At 35.0% G+C, this 27506-nt stretch overlaps 1 protein-coding gene and 2 long non-coding RNA genes across 5 annotated transcripts in view; 2 read left to right on the top strand and 1 right to left on the bottom strand.

The window, feature by feature from the left end:
- The window catches only part of LOC123316493 (sorting nexin-25), a 66610-nt gene that overhangs the window by 14479 nt on the left and 24625 nt on the right, over nt 1–27506 (top strand). For both annotated transcript variants that reach the window (XM_044902596.1, XM_044902595.1), the window contains exons 3-9: nt 4042–4176; nt 4231–4403; nt 4459–4645; nt 5047–5293; nt 6375–6618; nt 11921–12201; nt 17045–17218. In XM_044902596.1, coding sequence (XP_044758531.1) covers nt 4042–4176; nt 4231–4403; nt 4459–4645; nt 5047–5293; nt 6375–6618; nt 11921–12201; nt 17045–17218 — 1441 coding nt within the window. The remainder of the gene's footprint in view (nt 1–4041; nt 4177–4230; nt 4404–4458; nt 4646–5046; nt 5294–6374; nt 6619–11920; nt 12202–17044; nt 17219–27506) is intronic.
- Nucleotides 13081–14301, top strand: LOC123316495. Of its 2 annotated transcripts, none has more exons than XR_006538086.1 (2): nt 13081–13320; nt 13843–14301. It is a non-coding gene; the product is annotated as an uncharacterized LOC123316495 (long non-coding RNA). The 2 variants fall into 2 exon arrangements; XR_006538087.1 differs by lacking the exon at nt 13081–13320 and adding an exon at nt 13636–13751.
- Nucleotides 13743–14492, bottom strand: LOC123316494. Its single transcript, XR_006538085.1, has 2 exons — nt 14182–14492; nt 13743–14081 (listed from the first exon to the last, which is right to left on the bottom strand). It is a non-coding gene; the product is annotated as an uncharacterized LOC123316494 (long non-coding RNA).

Genomic DNA, 27506 nt, shown 5'->3' with positions numbered 1-27506 from the left:
TTTTCGAGATATCTCAGGAACCATCAGAAATAATTGTTTACACCCACCCACTCATCCTTGAAAAACGCAACTTTTTCGTAATTTAAGCTACCCTGTATTTTCAACGGTTTTCGATATCCCTGTAGTTCCCCTCTAAATAATTCTAACTCTGTGTATATATATATATATATACAATAGGTAAAATTTCTTGTGCTATATTTTATATATTTCAGGTGCAATTTTCTTGGGTTTAGAGTTTTATTGTGCTCTAAACCCAAGAAAATTGCACCTGAAATATATATATATACATATATAGGTATTGGTTAAGGATACTCGACTGATATACAGGATAGGATAAGTGATATACGAACTAAGAACCCACGTTGTGCACTGACTATTCACTCATTGGAGAAAAAACATGAGATTGATTTCGATAGTGCAGCAGTACTTTGCACACAACCAAAATACAACAAAAGACTAATACTGGAGATGATAAATATTAATAATCAAGCCAACCCAATAAATAAGAAGACTGACGTACAAAGGCTAAGCAATGTATACACGTATTTATTAACATATCCAAATCGTGAAAGAGAAGAATTCTATGATGGTCCACTAGATTAACAAAATTATAATAAACAACATTATCTATGATATATGCCAAAGAAAATAATCAAGTTAGGTTAAGTGTAGTTCGAAATATTCACATGACATATTCACGTATTTCAAGTTATTAAGAAGGAAAAAACCTCACATTCTGTAAGTGTATTTTGTTTTGATGTATTGAGATTTCATAATGTTTTGTTTTCATATTTGTAGTGGCCCTGAAGAAGGAAATAAACATTTCCGAAAGCTCGGCATGGAGTAAAGAGAATAATTAAATTCCTGTATATCAGTCGAGTACCCTTAACCAATACCTATATACTAAAAGTACGACTGTAAAATAAAATAGATATATATATATATATATATATATATATATATATATATATATATATATATATATATATATATATATATATTCTTTTGAAAACTTTTACAATCTGAAAACAATGAAGCGGGTGTAAAGAAATGGCAACAAGAGACAGATCCTAAAACCGGTTCCTCGTTCCAGATCTCAGTGTAAGCAGAGGAAAAATGTCAACGGGGTACCATACATATCTTTGTATGATACATGAAAACAGAGATGAAGTCCTCAGAAAAGAATCTATGTTTGCCCATATAAGTGCAATGATAATGAATTTGTGTGAAAAATAAGCTGAAATTATTATATTGAAGGATATCTTCTTCATAGGACAAAATCCAAAAACTTTTTCCAATCTTTCTACCATGATGTTTGACGAAGTGAGAATAATCTGAAAACAAAAAAGAAAGAAGAAACGAGAGGGGCATTGAATTTTATATTTCTCATTAAATAATTTTGAAATTTGTAACCCATCTCAAAAAAGAATCGGTCACCGATTCGAAATCACCCTAAAATTTATATTTTCTGCATCTCTTTACCAAGTGATCTATAGTTTCTCCTTCTGCGCCACACCCTTAACATATGCATACACACACCCCCGCCTAGATGGGGCGATTGGCGTAGGTACCAAAAGGAAGGTTTCTAGGGTTCGCGAGATAAGATTACGGATGTCACCACAAGGGTAGTTTCGGTTCTTAATCTACTCCATATGACTCATATCCCCTATTCGAGAAGGTTTAAATATCAGGAACGAAAATCCAGAAGTCAGGAAATTGTGGAGAAGCATCCCTCGTAAAACACTCCGACTAACTTAGCATCTTGAGACTGAGTACTAAGGAAGTATACCGTGCATCCCTTGAGGAATACTATACTTGTGATTAGCATCTAGTTGGGAACTAAGCTAAGAAGCATCCCAAGGGAAACACTCAACCACCGTACTCCCAGCATCTATCGTTTAGAACTGAGAGATATTATTTGTCTTCTGTGCTGAGAAGTACCTACTTTCGAAACATCGCAGTACCGGTAGCTAGTTACCTGTGACGTCGACGAGAATCCAGTGCGCCGCTCTCGAGTAGTGCCGTATTCCTGATCCTCCACTGCGCCCAGTGCCGCCTATCTGTGCCCGCCTTTTACTTGCGTTAAGTGTGTCCCCGCTCATCGGCAAGTGTCGCGGCATTTTACCGAATTAAGTGCGAAGTCCACAAAGACCCCTTTATAGAACAATTGAAAGGATTTTTATTTATTGCTGTTTGTTGACAGTAATCTTTGTTTATTTTCGATTATAAATAAAATTTGTAGGAAAACCTACTCTTATTGTCGAAATCCCCCACAGTATTCAATTTCCGATTAACCGCCACACTCTTTGTTGCTTCTATGTTTGAGGCAACTGAACGACCAGACTCAGAACGTTCAAGGGATGTCGTAACTCCACAGTTGACGGTGAGGTAAATTGATCAGACAATAAGTGAATGATGATTTATTAATTACAATCTATGCTCATATACTAAATAGAACCATAACAATAAAAATAACATTTTCTTATTTGGTCACAAATGGATTCGCGAAGTCCCCGGTTGTTGCACCGTTTTCCTTCCAGTCAGCAGATTTCGATAGGTACCGTGATCCACTTCGATTGTTCATCGGAATGAATAATTTGAAATAATGTTCGAATTTCGAACACTGCACTGCACACTGACATTTCAATGATCTTATTACTGTTTTACTGTAATACTTGCAGAGCACTTCGCTCAGGTCTGTACCACTTTCCGGCATCTTGGCAAGATGAGGTACTCTGTTGTTAATGTTGTAAATCTTGCAGTGTACGCATAGTGCGATTTTGTTATGATTTCCTGTTTTCCCTGTTGCCGTCTTTCTTCATCACTTTATACATGGTGTTTCATTGGGAAATGCGCATACAGTAAGGGTAGATTTATTACTAGTACACAGGATGATTTAGTGATTCACCTCATGGTTTCAATTAAAAATGAAGTGACATTGGAAATTTAGGTCGGCATTGAAGTACTACCGTGTAATACACGAATCGTGTATTACAAGATAAGTTAAATTAAATGTTCAAAATGACCATCATCGTTCTGGATGCAATAATCAAAGCGCTTGGGGTTGAAAGGGGATGAAAGTTGTGCATGAACAAAACTGTAATGGTCGACTTTCATTCGGTGACAAATTTCATCAGGTACCATCGTCACAAAGTACATGAGCCATGACAAAGTGCACATACTGAAAACCTCATTGAACCTTTTTGAATTAAAAAAAAAATTCTTGAAAATTTCTGCACGCCTGTAAAGAAGATACAAAGACCATGCCAAAAAAGTACCACATGACCCACTGTAGAATCAGGTGATGATCCTACTGTAGAATCAGGTGATGATCCTACGGTAGTAATTGTATGGGATGGAGGAAGGTGTTTTTTTGTATGAAAGGGAAAAGTTTGAGATTCCACTGATAACCGTTTATTGAACAAGCTAACTGCGGACTCTTGTTGTTACACAAATGAGTTGTAGTTTATATACACCAATAATTGAAAATAGTAAACAATAGTTGACAATGTGATTCATGGCGTCGTCCTTGCTTAGTTGCTCATTCTTTGATTCTTTTATTTGGTGCAAGGCTAGACGAAAATATATTATGAAAACTATCTACTTCAAATTAACCTTCTGATTGTTACATTATCTCATGTCATGAATTTGATGAAATATTTTCTACATTAATTTATTTTCTTTAAGTCCGTTTTTTGGCTTGAGGTCCATTTTTTGGCTTAACACCCACATTCCCACTTCAAAAAATTTAGAGGGTTGATGGAAATGGCACAGGGTGCAAAAATGTATAAAAATTTGGTAAAAGTGAAACAAAAATTGACCTGTTCCAGGATTTTGTTGCCAAATATTTTTCTGAAAAAAATTAATTTTTTCCATAATTTTGACGCGCACTGTATAATAGTACATACAATGTTATGGTAATGGTTCAACTGAGTGTTTCATTGTGTATTCCCTGAACAATTGAAATTCTCATAATGCTTAATAATTATTGAGCAATCAGCAGATTCCCAGCAGAAACATATGTGTACGTTTTTTTTTCAGGGAGGATTTATGGAGTGGGGCAAAAACTCTCCAGGAAAGACTATCTAGGGTTGATCACATAAAACTGATTGCGTGCGACATTGTAACAAAGATCACTTTACATTTCGAAAAGATAAGGGAGGCCAAAACATTAGCGTAAGTTGGATGTATGTATTTTTCTAGCATGTTCAACCATCCTTCAATTTCCAGTTTGGAAAACAGGAAACTTCCAGTTTTTGCTCTTTCTAACCATGTGATATCATTTTCCAATGAAGTGGAATTCCTAAGGAACCTGAGCGAACTCCTGATTATGTTTCTCCTCCCAAGAAGTTATTTTTTATCACCCTCCAAATATCTCATCAGAGAGTGCCTGGTCTTCAAATGTAAAAAATAAGGCTTGGACGAATTTTTGAACATTTATTATTTTTGATATTGTAGTGTTTTTACCACTCATCAATGAAATAACCGATCCTGACTTCATAAATAGAAATATCATCGTGTACATCGAGAGCCGAAAAATATCATCTAATGTTTATGTAAAAGCATTTGAAAGTGCCAGAACATTCGAAGACTTTTTGAAAATTATCAGAAAAACAGATAACATGGATGCATTGGTGTCTATAAGGTAAAGTAATGAATATTATTTCATTTTCTTGAATAAATCACCAATAAATATGAATAAGTTAGAACCTTTTTTACTTCCAAATAAAAAACACGAAACAAGGAAAACAATAAAGAGTAAAAAATCATCATTACGGTCAGTTTCTTACGTCTCTTCCAAATTTGGTTTTGCATGACAGGCACTTGATTTCTATTTCTTCTTCTAATGACCTAAAAGGAGATTTAACTGAATTGCTACATATTTTGACCGTCGGTTCAGAGTTCTAGAATCACGAAGCTTGATCTGCAAATATGCATGATTGAAAATGGGTGACTTCAATCTTGGAATAATATTAATCAAAGTTTTCAATGTTCGAAAATTCTGACTGAATTTTTTTATGATTTTTAACAACTGTTTTCTTAAAGGTATAATATAGTGAATAGGATAATGCAGGCAACTACATTGCAAAATCTGAATCGAACTAAAGGAATTGATTTGGACAATGAAAAGGCAAGTCTTTCAATTGCAGGGATCAGTAAAGCTGATCTGATGGCAGCAAAAAAATTGAAGAAATATATTAACCAACTAACTTATGCCAAGAAAGAATGTGAAAGACAGCTCAGTGATATTGGTGAAGGTAGCCAATATCAATTCACAGATGAAAAAGAAAAAGTGAGTAGCACATCTTGAAAGTATTGAGTGCATCGTCAACTTTTCTAATTCCATACATAAGTACAGGGTGTATCACAGTGAATGGCCCAACAGACGTTTATAGAGAACTAATCACAACTTTGCCTTGAAAATATGATGGGGTTTTGGTTTTCAACTATGAACATTCTCCCTAATTCTCAGAACTCAGCAGCTTCCGGTTATACCGAAAAAATATCACTACACTTCAAATCGCACACCCAGTATATCTTTGCATCTTCGTATAGTGGATTTAATGACAGATTCGAGAGTATGCCATACCGAGTGAACTCTAAAAGAACTTTTTCTTTTATGGCCATACCTTGGATGAAAAATCAACGGTTTAGGCGTTATTGAAATTCCATAAGAATGGTGGAACGCTTAGTCTCACTTTTGTGAATATTTCTACTGCAGACTTATTTTCTTCAAACTGCCATTATGTGGTAATTTGAAAGTATTGGTTGTTTCGATGAAATTGTACAGGGTGTTAATGGGAAGATCAAGTTAGACAAACCCAATTTCAAATTGCAACCTACATTTTTTATTGTTTCAGTTGATTCTACATAAGAAAGAGAGGGAGTTACCGAAATAAACCCCATACCTAAAAAGGGAAATTTCAGTGATATCAAGGAAAAACTTGAAATTAGGGAAAACAGAAATTTCGAACTGCTTGATGAGTCTGCGGAAACCAACTAAAATTCTATTAATGGGTGTGCCATTTAAAATAAGAAAGGTTTTTTCAGGTGTAACCGGAAGCTAAAAATATTTCAGAGGGATAGTTCATTTTATCACAAACCCCAACTTGCAAATTTTCAGTGTGATTAGATTTCTATAAAGGTCTAATAGGCCATCCACTGGGAACCCCCTACATAGTAGAAAACTCAGTTATACGAATGCAGGGCTAGCATTTGAAATGAATGTAGCATTTCATTGTAGTACTTCACAAATATTTTTCAGTTTTTATTATTAAAATTGTTGCCGCTTGTATAGAAGTATTTAAGTTTGAGAGATCATTCTCTAGTATAAGAGCTAACATTTCAATTAAAGAATTCATTTTCTCTTCAAGGTTATGCCTCTCAAGAATATTCTGGAGCATATAATAGGAAGAAAATTCTTATCTCAATTTCTAGAAACCTTAGCAAGTCACGATTTAATTCGGTTCTGGTCCGCCGTGGAAGAATTGAGGACGGCGCCAAGAAAAAACTGGCATCAACTCGGTGCAGAAATTTTTTACACATTCATCAGAAATTCTACCGGCGAAATAAAGGTCGACAAAAGCGTTAAGAAGAGGATGGAAGGATTCTTATTGGGTAAGATACAGCGATGTTATGCTCAACTTTACTTACAACACAGCATGAGTTGAGTGAAGTTAGCTAATTTTCTGTTTTTTCACATGCGTTTAAATTTGGGCAATAGTGACTTAGACTTGTGCACTAAATTCGTTTGAAAGATACAGGATGTTTTATGTATTTTATGAGAACTATTTAATCGGCATAATTCTTGAACGCCCATGGATTTTCCTGAAAATTTCAAAAATTAGTGTAGACCAATCACTAGTATTAACTCACATTTACATGTTGACAGTGCAGGTGCGGACTGAGAAAATTAGATCTTTTATTCTACATCATGTGAAACACCCTGTACAGGGAGGGAATTTTTTTTCTGTGAACAAAAGTATATTTTCTCTACCATTCAATAATTGAGTTTATGGAAAGATTTTCTACGAAATACAAACGATAGTTTTTAATGTTGCAATTTCTCTCTAACCAATACTTTTGCAAAAAAAACCTCGAATGTGAAAATAGTTAAAAACACTTTATCTAGTTGATTTTGTTAAAAATTTCTTCCCAAGTCATTGAACATACGGCCTGTCGCCACTCTTGATGAATCATCCCGGAGAATTCAAGTGCAGTAAGCGTAAAGCCGTTTAGATACAAACAAGATTGGGTACTGCTAATTATTTTTCCCCAGAATTTGAACTTTGCTATTTTGATACAGTTGCGTAGCGAGGGGGGGCAAGGCGGGGCATCGTGCCCCCCATAAAATTGATTTTGGGAGAATATATTTTGAATCAGTGTTATGGAATAGGTGTTGATTCGTAAATAATAAGGAAAGCAGGAACAATGATGGTCTGAATCAAACTATAATAATATATTCACACAAAAAACAGCCAAGTCTAACTCGACCTGTATCTGTTAGCATTTCCGTATAGCAAAAAAGAAATTTGTTTGATATAGTTGAGGAGTCCAAGAAGGAAATTCGGGATTTACTAAAGCGTGTCAAATCAATATAAGGGGAGATACGTTGTACCTTGTAGGTAGAGTATCTCTACCAAAAATTAGATCTGGCGAGAATTGTCTAGGATTCTAGGACAGCCTGTCAGAATAGTAAAAAAAAAACGATTATTGTACAGTACATACTTGAACGTGTCAGATTAATATAACTGTGGTTAATTACATGTTGAAAAGTATATATGCTCTTAATCTGACAATTTAAGCGTGACTAAAATGTATGGGAGGGCGAAAAACTTCAATTCACATGTACATTCTAGAGTGTGGTGGCTTTTTTTCTTATTTTGAAGCTAATGATTCAGCAATAACGGAAAAAATATAATCTGACAGTTTCAGCATGCGGAAGCAATAAAAATTGGCCATGAAGATCACAAAAATCTTCAAATTGTTTTCGCATTCATTATAAAAGATGTAGCGCATAAAATTTTCTACAAATTTTATCAGAAGCAATTTTTTCTACATATGAACATTTTTGTTGGCGATAAATGTACATAAGACTGGGTTAGAACGACCTTGGCCTTTCTCATGTGTGGTTAAGCTCCTCGCCCCTATCGCCCTCTAACTCGAGAACAGTAAAGAGTATGTAAGATTGATTCAGAAAAAAGTTGTATAGCATTTTATTATCTACAACTTTTATAGTAAATACAGAAACGATCAGAGATACAGAAAAATTGCCTTGTTATCATATTCAAACTGCCAAATTAAGAAACCCCCCCTTGATTATTGTCAGATTAGTAGTTCAACATGTTTGCAAGACCAAGATTAACCATCTGTATGAAAATCTGACACGCTCAAGTATGTAAAAGTAACCACTGCGACTTTCGAAATTTTCGAAATTGTCAGCCTCTTGAAAAGTTGCTTCCTTTGGGTCCAGTTAATATATGTATTTCCCAAAAATTTGACACGCTCGGAAATATTTTTTTGTTGCCATTTTCAACTCTTCCGTACGGCTAACCCCACCACGCAAACTGTCAGATTATCATTAATTTATTATCAGAAACACGCTCAAGTATGTACACCTGACGATTTTCTTTTACATCTTTGAGAACCTGCAGACGCTTTTCCCACCGCTGAAAGTGCATGCCTCTTAGAACCTTTTTTTCTTTCTACCATCTATTCTTTAAAATCCACTAGGTCTCTACTACGCTGGAGTAAATCCCGACTTGGCATCGTCGGCTCCCCAACTAATAAGATAATAATCAATATAAGAATCATAACTGAATCAGACGAAAGGCGAATCAGCCTGTAAAGGTGAATCTACCTACAAGGTAGTTCTATGGGCATACTACTATGTTATAATTATTGTTATGATAAATAAATGCAGTGTACGAACATTCTTTATTTCAGAACACTATTTTTTTATATTTCTACTATTTTACTGACTCTACGTAGCTAACGCTCGTTATTTTAAAACGATAATAATTATGTTATTTCAAACGATAATAATGATAACACTCTAATGTGCTAATATGTACAGTCAAAAAAATTTCCGGAAAATAAAAACTTAGGGATCGTCTATAATATTTTTCTAGAAAGTATCTGTACTATATTCATATTATAATTAAATTTGTATCTCCTTGAAAATAATGAATATTAACTTTTTCATTGTTTTGAAAATGCGTTTCTTTTAATATTTCTTCATAAATATATAAATTGAATGATACGTATCTTTTGAAATAATTTTAGTTTATCATATAATTTGCTTGAGCCTATTATCTTATTTGTCTTACTTTATTCATTCATTAATTTGTCATTATATTTAAAATATAATATTATATGCCTATATGGTTTTCGCATGAGTGGCCAATAATTTTCTTCATTTCTATTAGCTTCTACATTTATAGCCGATGGGATGTGGTTACACATCCCATGTTTAGCCGGCTAAACATAGAAGAAACTGACATTAGCAAATACCCGAAGCTAACCCTAAGTTTAACCGGCTAATCTTAAGTTTATGTTCACACCTATCTTTAGCCGTAACAGATATAAAATATTCAAGATAGCTGAGCTACAACCCCTAGAATTTCGACAAAATTTCATTAAATTTCGAGCACCGGACTGTGAAAGGTGACTCCGGCATCGGAAAAACGAAACAAAACAATAATATATGGCTGGACAATGAATGGTTCAGTACTTGCGAGTTTATTTGACTAGTTGCATCAGATCACTGATCACTCGAAAAAAAATTGTTGTATCGTGCGATTTGGGGTGAAAACACTATAGAAAATTGAGACATTGAAAGGGCTTATGTTGACAAAGTGCTATTATTGTTACCCTATTTCACCCCATTTTTACGACGTTTGTTGGAGGATTCGAACAAGAAGAAGATTGTGATGACCATTATGAAAAAGTTTGTGAATAATTTAGACGAATTTTATTGGTGAAATTTGAAACTAATATTCAATTTTTTCATATTTATGCCCTAAGCAGAAAATCAACAAATCTCACTATGACAAATGAAATCGAGAAGAAATAATCAGCATAAAAAAAATCGAGTTTTCAATAATTCAAGAATCTCAAGAAATCAACGTGGCCGTATTTGTGGCCGTACGCTGAAAACCCTCACTATCATAGAAGGGACCTCGCAAAATTGGCGTGGAAAATGGCTCTCTCGGCTAAATTAGCTGAAACTCAGTGAAAATATAGTATTCGGTATGCCGATCAAAAGTCTCCATGGACACAACACTGTATTTTCAACCCCACACCCTCTCCACCCCCCCAAATTACACTTTCCTGTGCTTGAATGCATAACAGTTTCAGTTAATCTTTAAAGCGTATTCTTTTACTACTTTGCCCTTGCCACCCCCATCCAACTCTTAATTATAAGTGAAAAATCTCCAGAACAAAAATTTTTAATTCAAACACGTGCTGTCTGTTATACAATCAACACCATACACTTCACATATTTCCTAGGTAGCCTCAGCCGCTTTCTTGACTTTATGAAAATATTGGTTAGACACCCAATATTTTAAAAGGGGGAAGTTGAAGGTGAATATTGGACATTATAAAAGAAATTGGTCCACATATCATGGCTATTTTAGAATAAACAGGAAATCATTTCGATGATATACTGTGAAAAATTTCGCAATTAATACAAAAAAAAGTTCTAAGAAGCGTTCACAACAAAGGAAAACCGGCGATTGACTGAGCTGAACTGAACGGTTGCTTATTCATATTATACGTTCAGCACCGTTCAGTCCAACCACACCCTTCAGCCCATCCGCACAATATTCTCTGGAAGATTACTACTTATGCAAAATGAAATAGCATTATTGCCAACCCAATTTAAAAAAAATTCTGCCCAAGTTCAGAAGAAAGTTTCAAATTATTCATTCTTGATGATTACATTTCCGAATATGTAATTGAAACACAGATGGTAGAATCATTAAAGATTTTATGGAAAACACAATGAAACCATTGTGGATTGAAGTGAACTTGAAAAATGGACTTAAGGAATGAAAATGCATCTAAAAAACAGGTAATGTAATTACATTACATGTTCTCATTTATTGCTTAATTAGGAAATAAATTAAAACGAGAATCATAATTTAATTTTTTACTTCTGTAATTTTTCATCATTGAAAATAAGTGGTACATCAAATATTGATAAAAAGTGTGACAGAAAGGGATCAACAGATTGATTCAAGTTGCATGTGAGGAGATACGAGTAGAAAAGTTAATGAAAGCTGCAGCACAATTATTTACAAGAGCTAGAAAGTGTTACGAAGAAATGAAGTGAATTGTCGAGAACAAATTATATTTTCAATCCTATCATTAAGAGTTAGTTCATTTCAATGTTCAATATTTTTTCGAGTGTTTGATTCTATTTTTATCCATAAAATTTTTGATTCTGCTGATATCTGAATAAGAATTTCCAACATTCCAAGCTTGTTTCTGAACTTGGGGATTTTTTTTTTTTGAAAAACTCTTAGGTGATGTAAAAATATGCCCCAAAATTTGTTCCTGATAAATTTGATCATTCAATATCGATGAACGCACTATTCGGAGAGTCCGTGTTAATTATGAATTCTCGATATTCAATGGTAGGTACAAGAAGATCCAACTTTCGTTGATTTATATAACAATGTATGTATCTGCATTCATTTCGATTATTGGTGCCTGCCTTAATGCCGAAGGCTTAGTCGATGAGTTACTACCTATCTCAGAAACGTGTAATTTTTTTCTTAGATCTGGTTTTGAAGCAATTCGAAAATATGCAGCAGGTATCGTTTCATGATATCCGGAAAAATGAATTCGAAATATGTGGTTCTCTTGAAATGCATAATTAACGACGTTTCAAAATAACGTATATTTATTACAGGTGATAGGGGTCCAGAAGTGTTTTATTTGGTACAAGATATGGTGGTGCAAACTATTGAAGATAAATACTACCAACCATTTCTAATTAGCGATTACTACAAAGAAATGATAAGAGCTCTGGAGAAAGAGGATAAGGCAGAGTCTGATTCTATTGGTTCTTGGGAAGAGAGACAGTCAATAGATTCCATAACATCCGACACTGGCTCTAATGTTGGTGAACATAATATTTATGCGAAGAGAAAACTTGACCAGCTGCAGGAAAAGTGTAACAATAAAGTTCAGGTGTGTTTTTTATATTTATCAACTCTGTTGAATACTCAAAGTCTGATTTTCTAAAGCGAAAAAAGTTTAAATGCGTTTCACTCGAATTGTATATCTAGTATAAAATCCAGGCAACTATCGATGCGACACACTTCTGGCCAGGCAACCTAATACTGTGAGATAGATAATAAAGTAACCTTTCATTAAAAAAAATCAATTAAATAACTGATGAGGGTATAAAAGTAACGGCTGTCTACATCTTTTTTTTACCTGACAAATTAAGTCGTACTAAAGAGAAAGTAGGCCCCTTGTTTTCCAAATTCCTCGTCTAATATTCTGTCAACTAATGCTCAATTTTCAGCAGTAACAAACCAGGCAAGCAAATCAAAAAGGTTGATAGAATTATTTAATACTATTGGCCCCTGATTTAGCTAGGCAACCCATTCGCGATTTATCAATGTATATATTTTCTTACTAACAACGTTTGTCTTCATTGAATAACAGATGAGAGTATATATTTCTTATACCGTATCTCGTACTATATACAAGTACAGTCATTTGGTGCTCTAGAAGGGGGTTACCTGGAAAGGTTTAAAAATTTATGATTTCATGGAATTCGACGTGCTCTTTTCGAATTTTCATTTCGCATGTTGCACTAAAAGATAGCGATGAGAAGGAAGAAACAGTCCATTCTCGAGCAAATATATGACGAAATCGAGGAACAAGGGGACTATAAAGTTGATGATTCCATCGCGGATGACAAGGAAGAAATTTCTATTTGTGACATTTCGCTTAGGACCAAAGATGATGAACTTTCAGAACCTGATCCATCAAGAATACAGAAGCGAAGAAGAATCCGCTAAATTTAGTAATGGTGCATTAGCGAATTAGGCCTACTCATAGACCTAATAATACATGGACAGGCCTTCACGTGGTTTTCCCGTTCACCGCATCGAGGAATACCCACGAGAGAGAGGGGGGTGGTAGAAAAGAGAGATAACAGCAGTCCCTGGTAGTAAACGTCAAGCTGGTAGCTGGTAGAGAATAATTCAACGTTGCCGCTTCAAACAAGTTATCGAGTAAACTCGGGAATTCTACCAGTCCGCTGATCCTCCATGTTGCATTTTTGGGTGGTTGTCGGTAGATTTATAGACTTTCTATTAATTTGAAGCAATTTTTGTACTGAAATCAGAGACAACAACAGAGGTTGTCTCTGACTGAAATCAACTTCGAAAATGTTATCAAATCAACTATATTTTTCACGTACTTGAAACTCTCAAGTGCTGATAAAATAATAGATTCCGTATAAAAAAATACTACCTGAAATTTTTTTTTCTGATTTTTATTAATGTAAAAAACTTGAGAGTTATGTAAAACAACATTATTATCTCATTCGCCTGGGTCTGATTTTATATACACTGAAATTACTCATGATTTGGAAAGATAAAAGGACCCCTGCTTTGCGTTCTGGCTGGACAGAGAAAAATTAATCGTTAAAGTGAATTTTTTAAACATTTCACCTTCCTTGAGCAAAAACATGTGTGGTATAGAGAAAAGGGCAATAATTTTAAGTATGTTTATTGATACTTTCACAAATAATATGAAATTTCCTGCTGGGGAAATATTTATATGATGATTAATCATTCACAACTATTTTCATAGGTTCTCCATCAGGTGGTTTAGTTGCTCTTCTCTGGCACTCCTGGCAGTAATATTTTACTGCTCCTGTTTCTTTATTGTGTGGCTTTCCAGTGTTAGATTTCTGTGACACTGATCAACAGAAAATATCGAGTTTTGAGTTTGCCGATGTCACAGGGCTTACTGAATATCAACATGATTTACATCTCTTCTCTTTCTAATATTGAATCCAGATTGGGATTAAGTATTTTCTTCGGACATGCCTTGAAATAGAATGTGATGGTACATATGTAACTACTTCGTTTAGAACAACATTCTTTATAATATTCAAAAATATATCTACTATCTCGAAATTCAAGTCACCTCTACAAATTCTTGCTGTGGCCTTGTGAAATATAGAAAACAGACTAGGTATATTCCTTGTAAATCTTTGTAAATCATGTCCTATATGTACATACATGAAATAACAAAGAAACTCCTTTATTGGTCTATTAATTCCAAAAATAAATCACTTTCGCTTCATTAGCATGTAGCAGTCGATTCTAAAAACCAAGTTTTCTGCTAAATTGTTTATGAGGAGAATGAAATATCGATTGAAAACACAGTAGCTGAACAGTAAACAATAAACATATGATTTTGACATTTTCTACCATATGTCCATCTCTTTCTAACGTACTACTCGTGACCTCTCTCTCTCAGGGCCCGTCCATATTTTATTAGGTCTATGGGCCTACTGGAGATACCACAAAAAAAAAACGCGCCACTTACTCTACATCATTGTGGAGTGGAAATTAGTTATTTGTCCAAAACGCGTGTTGGAGTGGACTTTGCTGCTCTCGTACGCAGAATCTATTAATTCTACAAAAAAAGGTTACCACAAAAATTGTAGGAAATTTTCTCTAGTTTAATTCATTACATAACTATTCTTATCGTTAAATGAGTTGGAACGGAGTTTGTCTCAAAAAAACTGTATTTGAGCGCCATTTTGAATGGTTAGCGCGAGCGACAAAGATACGAGTTGTCAAAGTGAAAATTCGAAAAGTGATAGTCGAAATCTATAAAATCACCAATTTTCAAAACTTTCAAGGTAAAACTACCAAATGACTGGACTATACATTGTAATAAATACAAAATGAGATTGGAAAAGATATGTCTTGATGACAAATTCGGAAATCACAAGGTGGATCTACTAGAATATTCCACATGTTGTTTTAGAGTTAACGAACGTTTCACACAGTTAAAAATAACGTAAGCCTAATTTTCTTGAATTTCAAAAATTGTAGTTATGAATTTTATATAAACTTACCCACAAAAAAAATTGATCAAATCGAACTCAAAATAACACATTCATGAATGAACAAACTTCATCGATTTATTGAGTTGAGTGGATCGATTATTAATTTTTTTCTAACTCTAACTAATACTAGTTTATATTTAAGGTACTGTTTGTCATTCAGGTACTGCACTTTTATATCTGATGAGAATTGAATCGAAGTGAAGAAAACTTCACTCATTTCTTGATAGACCCAAAGTGGTAGGCACATTATGGGCCTATCATACGCTCAACCTTCACCACGGTTGGATTAGTGCAAGCTTCTCGTAATCTCGTAGGTTGAGACTGATCACACCAGTTGCTATCACACGGCACAGTTAAGTAAGCGCAAGCCTCATTCTTGTCGAAGCTTTCGTTGCGATATTCATTCATTCATTCATTCATTGCTGTATCCCGTTACCGGGAATAAATCTACAAAAAGAAGAAGGAAAAAAAAAATCGAACAGACTTGTAACTTCTTAGTGCTAGTTGCGACTGTGTGCCCTCCTGTGACTAAAGAGACCCAACCGTGACCTGCAGATCCTTCCACACTCAGGGCATGGATAGTCTCCAACCAGATCTGGCCGCCGCTGTATCCTTCTCGATTCTCCATTATAACTGTGGACCAAAGACCTCCACTGTGACCTGTCTAACGCTAGTTGTTCCCAGTTATGATTAGCATTAACTGATTTTAGGGATTGATGTAGTTGCGATAACAATGCTTCCAAACGAAGAACTATTTCTACTGCTGTTATTTTTCAAGTATCTGCTAACGAAAAAGGAGGCAATTGAAAATTCAAAAAGGAAACGTTCTAAGTGGACAAAAAATGACTTTTGAATAGATAAATTCATTCGCACGTAAATCTACTCAAGGATTTAAGATATGATACAAACGATTGGCGAAATTATTTACGATAGATGGAAAGGCATACAGCGATTTATTATTATTATTATTAAATACAAGAGAGACCTTCACAGCAGTGGAACAGTATACAGGGGGTCTCCTTAACTTATCTGAAAATGATATCACGTGACCCGAAATGTGAAGTAGTAACGAAGTAGCTGCTTGCTTAAAATGTAATAATATATTATATATATATATATTATATATATATATTACATATATATATATATATATGTATATATTATATATATTATATATATATATATATATATATATATGATATATATTATATATATATATATATATATATATATATATATATATATATAATTTTATTGAAGTAATAGTCGTGAAGGTATATTGAATTTCAAGGCCGTTCGACTAGGTTTTTATTGGGCGAAATGAAGGTCAATTCGTTCTCATACTCTATATTTCGTCCCTAGTTTGGGACATCATATAGAGCCTTGAAATTCATTCATATATATATATATATATATAATAATAATAAATGGTTCATAACGGCCATATTTCAATATCGTATTTTCAATAGTTTTCGATATCATTTCGATTTGGTCTAGGATCGTGATGAGGTCGTAGGTTTGTTGATTATATGCTCATTATCTTTCTTTAATTATTCTTATTATATCTTTACTAGCGTCTTACAATGAAATATAAGGCAAGCATGGCGCAGGTTCAATCTAGTTAGATTATATCTGAGGTTTCTGCAACTGAGCGTTAGTATTATGTCCTCCAAATGAGCGCGAACCTTTAGAATATATTTACAACGTTTTCGGATCTTTGATGAAGCTGTATCGGAAGCTACCTGCAATAAAGATTGTACTTATCTAATAAATTTTCTTCAGTGAACATCAACCTGTTTATAACATAACCTACTTGGAAAACATTCGTTTGTTCTATGTGGACCATATACCTATCGAGAGGGAAATGATGATGAACAATATTGCTGAGGATCAATCCATGAAATTATAAAAAAAATTCAACTTTTTTAGGCACTTCAAGCATTACGTACCACCTTGAGGCCCGATTCGAAGGTTCTGGGCATCTTAGAAAAAGAAGTTGAGTGGCTTCAAGGAGAAAAGCGGCAGTTGGAGGCCCACATAAACAGAACAGAAATATGGGGTGAAAATTTGGGCAAATGGAGAGCAGTCGTTCAAAGTGTTGAGGTAAATTTCTAGAGTAATAATGGTTTCATCATTCATATTTTTTTATTTGAAAGATCCAACTGGGTTCACACTATATGTATGGATCATACGTTGCGTGTCTAACGCTCGATCGGAACCTCATATACAAATTGGTTAAACTAGGGCGGATCTTTCCGACGATTTGCCTTCATCCGCTGGCGAGAGCGAGTCAAACATAACCGTGTTGTGTCCCTGTACAGCGCATCCCAAATTAGATGCTCACTGAGAGCATCACGAGAACTATAAGACTTGGAGAACACCCGATCTCTTTCTTCGAAATAATTAGATATCAGAAAGAAGATCTTAGATATCTTAATTCGTTTTCGAGTTACAGGGCGATTCTTAAAAATGACTTTAGAATACTTAACTATGTCTTAAGTCATGTTAGAAATATTTGAGAAATTCCAAGACATTTTTGTCACTAATTTTTGTGTTTTTTATATGATACTCATCGTAACGGATAATAGAAATTGATTTCTATTTCAGAGATATGGAGGAAAGTTCGTGTTTTTTAAATCGGACACCTTTTATTTTTCAACGCAGGTTTTTTGTCGTAGAATGGTCCAAAAAATATCCCGTTACCGGTTTTTCAAACATGTCATTCGTTTCAGATCTTTAGTTTTTCGCCTTCATTGTTGACATGCGAATATGTCAAACTTAAAACTATGGTAACGATTATGATTTTTTTGTATAACTGTTTATTGCATATTTACAATCTACTTCATACAGTAATAAGTAAATGAAAGGTCTTTTCGTGGCTTCCATCAATAGTTCTCCGCACGATTTAGAATTCTTCTGGACAGGTTCGTTTCAGTCTTCTCGGTGAAAAGATCCTTTAAGACCATGTTTTCATGATCTTGTGTTCTGTCCCTGTATTTGTTGACTCTTAGTTTTATTGTGTCTTTTATGGAGGGCATCTTCAGATCATTTTGTAGGGTTTGGTTTGTTACATTTTGTTACACCAAGATGCTCCAGCTATCATAAAGAGTGTTTTTGACTGAAATAAATCTAATATTCTTATGTTTGATGGCTTGAAACAAGCCCATAGCTCTATTCCGTACGTCCATACTGGTTTTGGGATACATTTATAGATGATTAATTTATTGTCGATGGACAGTTTCGTTTTTTTTATTCAGTAAACAGTACATTTTTTTTACCTTCATGTCAAGTTGTTGCGTTTCCATTTTGATGTGAGTTTTCCATGTCAGTTTTTCATCCAAATGCAGTCCAAGGTATCTGATTTCGGAGTTAACGCTTATGGGGGTATTGTACAGCTTTGCGGGATATGTATCTGAGTTTAGTATTGCTGTGTCGTCGTATGATGTAAAATCATTGAGGTAATAGAGTTTTTAGTTTGATTAGGAGGCTGAAGTACAGTATTTTCCTGATTCAAGGCAAGTTTTGATTTTGTTGACCTATCGATGGCATTATTGAGTTGTTGCATGCTCACTTCGGAATCCAAACTGATGATCTGGTATACAGTCTTTCAGTGATTTGTTTCTTCTAGTCTTTTAAGATGAGTTTCGTAAATGGTTTTGACGTGAAGGGTAGTAAACTTATTGGGCACTAGGAGTCACATTATGTTGGAGGTTTACCGGGCTTGGGTATCATGATCACTTGTGCGAGCTTCCACTGCATGGGACAATAGCCTATCTCCAAAATTCTGTTGAATATAGTAGTGAGGAGGACGATTGCTTTCCGTCGTAGGTTTTTCAGTATATCTCCTATCAGATCATGTCCGGGTGCTTTGCGTGAATTCAAGTTTTTTATTTCTCTATACACTTCTTTTGGAGTGAGTGCCTTTATTGGAGAAAATAACTGGTTAGGGGCATTCAGGAAGTCTTTAATTTTATTGTCATTGTTACCTTGTTGTAGAGCTGGACTATACACATCGCCTAGATATTCGACGAATACTGTTGATTTTTCAGAGTTCGAATGCCCAGCTTCTGTCTGGTTTTCTCATAGGTGAATCGTTTACTATTGGCTGTTTGTAATTCTTAGTAGCTTTCCACAAGGAATAGTCGTCAGGAGATAACTCTGTGATATAGTTGTGGAAACTTTAATGAAACTTTTTTCAGGAATTTGGACAATAGCTTTATTTTCTCAAATAATTTTCAAAATTATTAATCAATAAATTTAAATTAATATTAAAAATAAAAGACAAAAAGGACACTTGACAAAACAAAGAGGGAAACTTCAAATGTCAAGTATCACAAACACAAAGACAATTGAGAGATCTTTTTTTTTGTCAATAACACTTAACGTATTTTTTTTATTTTTCCGTTCTTATTCACGTCGTGCCCAATAAAATGTCATAGAAATAACTTAGATTATTAACGTCGTCTCCGAAATGTACGGTGTTGTTGCTCCTGATGGAAATCATCTCACTGATATTTCTCTTATAACCATTGCTCTCTCTATCTAGTATTTCCACATCGTCGAAGTTGAAATTGTGGCATTCACCAAACACATGATAGGTTAGGGCAGTCTTTTCTTTGTTGTCCACGTTCCTTGTATCATATTTGTGTTGTTTAATTCTATCTTTTAAGTAATGTCGAGTCTGTCCAATGTAACTCCTGTCACAATCCAAGCAAGGTATCTTATAAACCACCAGATGATAATAGATCTTTTTTGGTGGCTTCATTCAGTCTGTTTATGGTAGAATTTTTCAAATGCACCGCGGAAACTATTCAAAATCATTCTCCAAATATGAGGTTTTAAAATTTAAATCGCTTCGTCTCTAGTTTACGACTTGGCAACAGCGCCTACAAGAAGAAGAAAAGAACAATGGCTTGTTCATAAAATAACAGCAACATCTCATCAAGATAGTGTATTTGTTGTCCTTTATTATCAACGCATATTTCAGTCGATGTTGCCAACTTGTGCAAACGCTTTGAATTTTAAATACCCATTTTTATTTTTCATTTTTAAGTACTTAAAATATTTTTTCGGGAAACGGTTGAAATGGTTATTTCAATATGTGACGTTTCAAAGATATTTCATAAAAAATACATAATTTTCCTCAGAAGTACTATTCCCTATTGCTCCTAATTCTTCACAAAAAGTGTTTGAAGTGATCACCATTCGTTTGATGGGCACAAAGTCTTACCCGGCGTAATAATGAATTGATACGTGCAACATCAGTTTGCTCACCAATAATTTCACAAGCATTTTCAATGCGTTGTCTTAGTTCGTCCGCACTCTCCACCTCACCGTCACTGTACACTAATGTTTTCAAATGACCCCTAAGGAAGAAATCACAGGGGTTGAGATACGGAGAGCGTACAGGCCAAGAAATGGACCCACCACGTCCTATCTACCTATTCGGGGACACAGCAAGTGGGGTGGTGCTCCATCTAGTAACAACCACATTCTCTGGAGAAAGTCCTCACCTGTCATTCGTGGTTTAAAAAAAAATGGCCCAATAAGCATTCCACACAGGAGTCCGATCCAGACATTCAAGGAAAACTTTTGCTGAAAATCTGTTCTTCTGATACCGTGAGGATTTTCTGTAGGCCATACATGGGTATTGTGAAAATTGTTTACTCCATTTCTTGTGAAAGGGGCTTCGTCAGTAAACAGAATGGATGTTGGTGATTTGAAAGCCACAGACAGAATTCTTTTCTTCGAGGATAGTCTTCTTCTTGGAGTGCTTGAACTTTCTGGAAATGGTAGGGGTACGTGAAGCTTTTTTCAACTACTTTGCGAACATTCGCAAAAATACGCTGACTTTGACGGTTTCTGACGAATATTTTGTGTGGTGGCATTCATATCGACATCCTGTTTAGTGTTCTGGTTCGAAATTATCAGATCGCTAGGCGTTAAACTCATGTTTTGTTCCCCGCTCTCAGCGCTTATCTGTTCCTTGGGTCATCTGGACAGATGCGCTTATGTTGATTTCTCAGGTTTTTATTTGTTCTGATTAACTGTGAATCCTATATATTTAGGTAGAATAATCAAGTTAATTTTGAAATTTTCAAACCTTTCTTTCACTCAATAGGATCAGAAAATATTATTATAAATTATTCACTGAACCCAACTTTTATGTGTTTATATTCACTTTTCACATAGTAAACAGCCTAATTCGAAGATCGAAGAACACTTGTGCACTTCTGAAAAGCACAGAGATATATTGAAGTAATACGATGATAAATGAAACGCAATTAAATCATAGAAATCATATTATATATTATTACTCTAGAATGCTAATCCAGTAGTAAGAAATGCGGCCAAAAATAGACAGTGGTCGTTAATACGAATGCCCATCATTAGTTTATTTTTTAACAGAACGTTGCCGAGTTTCTGAATATTCTGTCGATCAAATCTTATGAAGAGGGGACAATTCATGTAACGAAGGTATGTCGGACAGCAACGTGTTTTCTTTCAGTCATTTGATTTTTCACTGTTGCACGATCTGCTCGCAGTTAAGGAGTTTTAAGTCACATTTTCTGAAATGTACTTGTGTACTTGTCTATCATATTAAAAATAATAAATGCAAACAAAAAATTCAAAACTTGAATGAATTATCGAGTTCCACTGATAGCGAATTCCATTGATGGTATATAGTAGTATTTCACTAGATCAGGATATTTCAAAATTGTTACACGGAGTTTATAATATGCACTCAATGTTTAGGTACCTGCTCATCTAATGGAATCTGCGATAATATCGAATTGCATTGGTGATATTAAGTTTAGATCTTCTGGAATTTTTCTTGTGAGTTCCAAATATTTAGTAAGCACCAGTTGTTGGAATTTGCTATAAAACTCCAATTTTCAGCCAATTCACGGTTTGGTCAAACAATCAATGAAAACTCAATAATACCTCTACCGACAAATTTAGATTTGCATTTGACACACCTTACCTCCGAGATCCTGATATATTTTCATTGAAACCTGCAACATCATTTGCGTTTCTAACAAAGCATATATAAACAAAATTAGTCATCCATGCATGTGTTCAATACCGACAAGAAGTCCTGTATGAATCGAAGAATAAGTTCTTTTACCGAATGAAATATGTTTATTCCTCATTTATACCAAATAAACAATTCGACTGAGGTAGGAAAGTCTAGGCATCGTTTGAGTTGAAATAAACTAATGGCGCGCATTCGCTTTGACGACAACTGTCAATTTTTCGCCGCATTTCTTACTACTGGATTAGCATTCTAGAGTAAGTATATATATTATGATTTCTATGAATTAAATTCAAAAATACTGGTTCATGAAATAAGTCTTTCAAAATTATGAGATCCGATGCCAATGCTTCCTGAAAAACCTAAATGTGTGCACTGTATTGTCGTATGAAACTATGTTACTGAGTCATGACAACATTGTTCATACCTAATTCGATAGGTGAATTCATGTTGAATCAGATAAATCATGAACAGTAACCAAGGAATGTATACAGGGTGTTTGTTTTCGGCCCTTGCAAATAAGGAAATTAGTCCGGACCTAGAATTTCAAACTGTTACTTACGGAGTTGAGTGCTCTGAGCTATAGAGGATATAAATTTTTCTGCAGAAACATAAATCACCCGGCATATCAGGTAATGAATAGGCTTACCGGACATTTGTTGGTAGGATTTGTTAAAAGATAACAAAATATTGTATGGTTGTTACAGGTAACGCCATCTATGTATTTTTTGATATGTAGCCATCTTGTTGAATAAAGTTTAGTTCAGTCTGTCAATTACGAATATCAACGTCTCTTTTAATAGGTTATGGGCCTCCAATTTTTTTTCGGTTTTACACGAGTTTAAAGCAGTCGAAAATAGTTGATTTTTCGTGGAAATATGGCGGTGAACTATATTCAAAGCATTCCGAAGCTGAAAGGCCGAGATAACTACGACGAGTGGAGTTTTGCTGTGGAAAATCTTTTAGTGCTCGACAACCTGGTGAACTATATCAAGTCGGAGCCAGATACTACATTCGAGCCAAAAGCATCAGATGACGCAAAAGCCAAGGCGAAGCTAGTCTTAACCGTCGAACCTGGATTGTACGTGCATATTAAGGAAACAAGAACATCCTTGGAGTTATGGATCAAACTGAAGAACATGTTCGATGACTCAGGTTATGTTCGTAAGATAAACCTACTAAGACATTTAATCTCGTTACGACAAGAAAATTGCGAGTCCATGACTTCATATGTAACGCAAGTAGTCGAAACGGCTCAGAGATTAAAAGGCACAGGATTTGCAATCACCGAGGAATGGATCGGATCGTTATTACTGGCAGGTTTGCCTGAAAAATTCTCGCCGATGATTATGGCAATTGAGCACTCGGGTATGCAGATTACCACCGATGCAATAAAATCTAAGTTGATAGATATGGAGGTTTCAAAGAATGACGTGGATTCTTCCAGCGGCGCTGCATTCGCTGCTAACAACAGCAAGAAGCACAGATTTAAAAACGGCGCAAACTCATCGACAAACTCGAAAGTGACAGTGACCTCTGACAACAAGTCAACGTCAATCACCTGTTATAAATGTAAACAATCAGGTCATTATAGAAACAAATGTCCATTATTGCAGAAAAACAAGCAATCCAATGCTTTTAGCGTGGTATTTTTGAATGGAGAATACAGTACTAACGAATGGTACGTAGATAGTGGCGCAAGTGCACATATGACGGCCAACAAAGAATGGATACAGAACGCGAATTTTACGCCGTATTTATCAGAGATAACCGTCGCAAATAATATGAAGGCACCTGTTTTGTGTTCCGGAAACGTACAGATATCGACTAATTGTAACTATGATATCATGGTTAAAGATGTGCTATGCGTGCCAAGCTTAACAACAAACCTGTTGTCAGTGAGTAAACTAATCGAAAACGGCAACAAAGTCATTTTTAAAGAAAACCAATGCTACATTCGCAACGACAAGAATATGTTGGTAGCCACAGCAATGTCTACAAATGGAGTGTACAAGCTAAATATTAAAGTAGCTGATTGTATGCTGGCAGCCCCTGCAGATGCGAGTGCAGAGCTTTGGCACAGGCGGTTAGCACATATTTACAGCAATGATTTAATGAAAATGAAGAACGGCATTGTGGATGGATTGTCTTACCTGGATACTAGTGGTACGACAATGAATAAATGTATAACCTGTTGTGAAGGCAAACAAATGAGATTACCGTTTCAACACGTTGGACAAATAAGTACACAAACACTACAGATAATACACGCCGATGTATGTGGTCCTATGGAGACAAAGTCCATAGGTGGTGCTCAGTACTTTGTCTTGTTCATTGACGATCACAGTCGTATGACTTTCATATACTTCCACAAACATAAGAATGAAGTTTTCAAAATATTCAAGCAATTCAAAGCAATGGCTGAAAATCAGCAGAATAAAAAAATTAAAATATTGCGCACAGACAATGGCGGTGAGTTTTGTAGTAGTGAGATGGAGAATTATTTACTTGGACAAGGAATTATCCACCAGAAGACTACTGCATACACACCTGAGCAAAATGGTGTTTGTGAAAGAGCAAACAGAACTATTGTAGAGAAAGCACGATGCCTGTTGTTTGATGCCAAACTAGAGAAGAAGTTCTGGGCTGAAGCAGCTAACACAGCGGCATACTTAAAGAATAGATCTGCAACTTCAAGTTTAGGAAAGATAACACCCTATGAAGCGTGGTATAAAAAGAAGCCAGATTTAAGTCATATACGTCTGTTTGGTAGTCCTGTAATGGTTCACATACCAAAAGAAAGACGGTTAAAGTGGGACAAGAAGGCCAAAATGAACATTCTTGTGGGATTTTCAGAAACAGTAAAGGGATATCGTGTATATGATCCTATAAAAAATATTGTAACTGTAAAAAGAGACATAATAGTAATGGAAGATAAAATAGTATCATCAGAAATGAATAGAGATGACACAGCAGAATGGATACAGGATGATGTTGATACTGAAGGGCATGATTCTCTGAATGAAGATGACCGAGATTCAGTGGGGGAGTCTTCAATGAATGAATCTCTCCATGATTCAAATTCAAATACATCTGTATATACTGATCCACCTAGTGACAGTTATGATGATACAACCACCACTAACATAGAGACAGATATCTCAACCAGTGAGTTGCAACCAATTCCAGAATTACCACGACAGGATAAGAGAATAAGAAGACCTCCAGAACGTTTTGGGTTTGGTAATATCTGTATCTCTAATACTATTCCGGAAGTCGAACAAATTGATTTCTCAGAAGCGCTGAAGGGACCAGAAGCTGATCAGTGGAGAAAAGCCATGCAAGACGAGCTCCAGTCGTTCGAGGACAACGATGCTTGGGAAATTGTGGATATACCAGGTGAAAGTGACAGTTCAATTGTGCAAAACAAGTGGGTATTAAACAAAAGCTAGATGTGAATGATAAAGTGCGGTATCGTGCCAGACTCGTGGCCAAGGGGTTTACGCAGCGGCGTGGTATAGACTATGAAAACACTTTTTCTCCTGTGGTTAAACATTCTACACTAAGATTATTGTTTGCTCTGAGTGTACAATGGGACATGGATATTGATCACCTTGATGTGACAACAGCTTTTTTGAATGGGCATTTAAGGGAAAATATTTACATGTCAATTCCAGAAGGTTTTGTAAATAATCAAACTGGAAAGGTTTTGAAACTAAAAAGAGCCATATATGGACTCGAACAATCTTCTTTAGTGTGGTATGAGAAAGTTAAAGACTGTTTGCTTAATTATGGTTTTAAAATGAGTAAATTTGAACCATGTTTGTTTACATATTTTTCTGAAAATGTTAAGATCATTGTAGCGGTCTATGTTGATGACTTTTTGATTTTTTCAAATAATGTTGCTAAAACTGAAAATTTAAAAACTGTACTAAGTTCTGAATTCAAATTGAAGGATTTAGGTCCTGTTAGACGTTACTTAGGTATGCGAATTAATGTAAACAGAGAATCTAAAACTATAACTGTGGATCAACAGGAATATATAGAGCAGTTATTATTAAAATTTGAAATGTCTAGTTGTAAAACTATAGATACTCCTATATATACTATAGAGTGTAAATTGAACATAGAAAAGGCAGAAAATTGTAAGGACAACCTGCCATATCAAAGGTTAATTGGAAGCCTTATGTATTTGGCTGTGTTGACTAGACCTGACTTGTCATATTCTCTTAGTTACCTCAGCCAGTTCAATAACTGTTATGATGAAACACATTTTGGTTATGCTAGGAGAATATTGAGGTACTTAAAGAAAACAAAACATTATTGTTTGACATATCATAAGGATAATTGTAATTCAGAGTTGATAGGTTTTGTTGATGCAGACTGGGCTAGCGATAGTCTAGATCGTAAGTCTTATACAGGGTTCTGTTTCTTGATGAGTGGTTCTGTAGTCTCCTGGCAGAGTAAAAAACAAAAGACAGTTTCCTTTTCCAGCACTGAAGCAGAGTATGTTGCTCTTTCAGAGGCTTCTAGGGAGGCTGTTTACTTTAGAAATCTCTTGTATGAACTAAGTGGTAAAATGTGTGCAATTAAATTGAAATGTGATAATCAAAGTGCACTAAAGTTAGCAACAAGTCATCAGGCACATGCTAGATCAAAACATATTGATGTTCGTTTTCATTATGTAAGAGATGCAGTTAGAAATAAACTAATTAATATTGAATATGTTTCAACACAGGAAATGCCCGCTGACTTGTTGACCAAAGGTCTTTTATCCACTAAGCATTATAAGTTCATGCATATGCTGGGGATCAGGGTTAAATAGACAAATATGTGTTCTGTAAGGAAAATAAAATTTATTTTGTTATGTGGGGGTGTTAAAAGATAACAAAATATTGTATGGTTGTTACAGGTAACGCCATCTATGTATTTTTTGATATGTAGCCATCTTGTTGAATAAAGTTTAGTTCAGTCTGTCAATTACGAATATCAACGTCTCTTTTAATAGGATTCACGTTCATCTTGTTAAGTTACACCCGTCATAAAGTTCATATACTCTGCCTTTTTTTCACATTTTGCTCTTGTTTTGCACGTTTTAAAGGGCCAAAATTTCAAACACGCTAGTATGAAAACCTTTTTTCTAATTCGCATTTGCTGCAATGTGATGTAACATTCATTCATTCATTCATTCGTTGCTATATCCCGTTGCCGGGAATGAATCTACTAAAAGACGAAAAAATGGACAAAAGAAAAAGGAAAAAAAGGAGGTGCGAACAGACTTATAATTTTTCAGGGCTAATTGCGACTGTGTGCTCGCCTGTGACTGTAGAGACCCAACCGTGACCTACATATCCT

This window comes from Coccinella septempunctata, chromosome 7 (genome assembly GCF_907165205.1).
Source record: "Coccinella septempunctata chromosome 7, icCocSept1.1, whole genome shotgun sequence".
NCBI classification, from domain to species: Eukaryota; Metazoa; Arthropoda; class Insecta; order Coleoptera; family Coccinellidae; genus Coccinella; species Coccinella septempunctata.
This window is presented reverse-complemented; position numbering and strand designations above follow the sequence as displayed.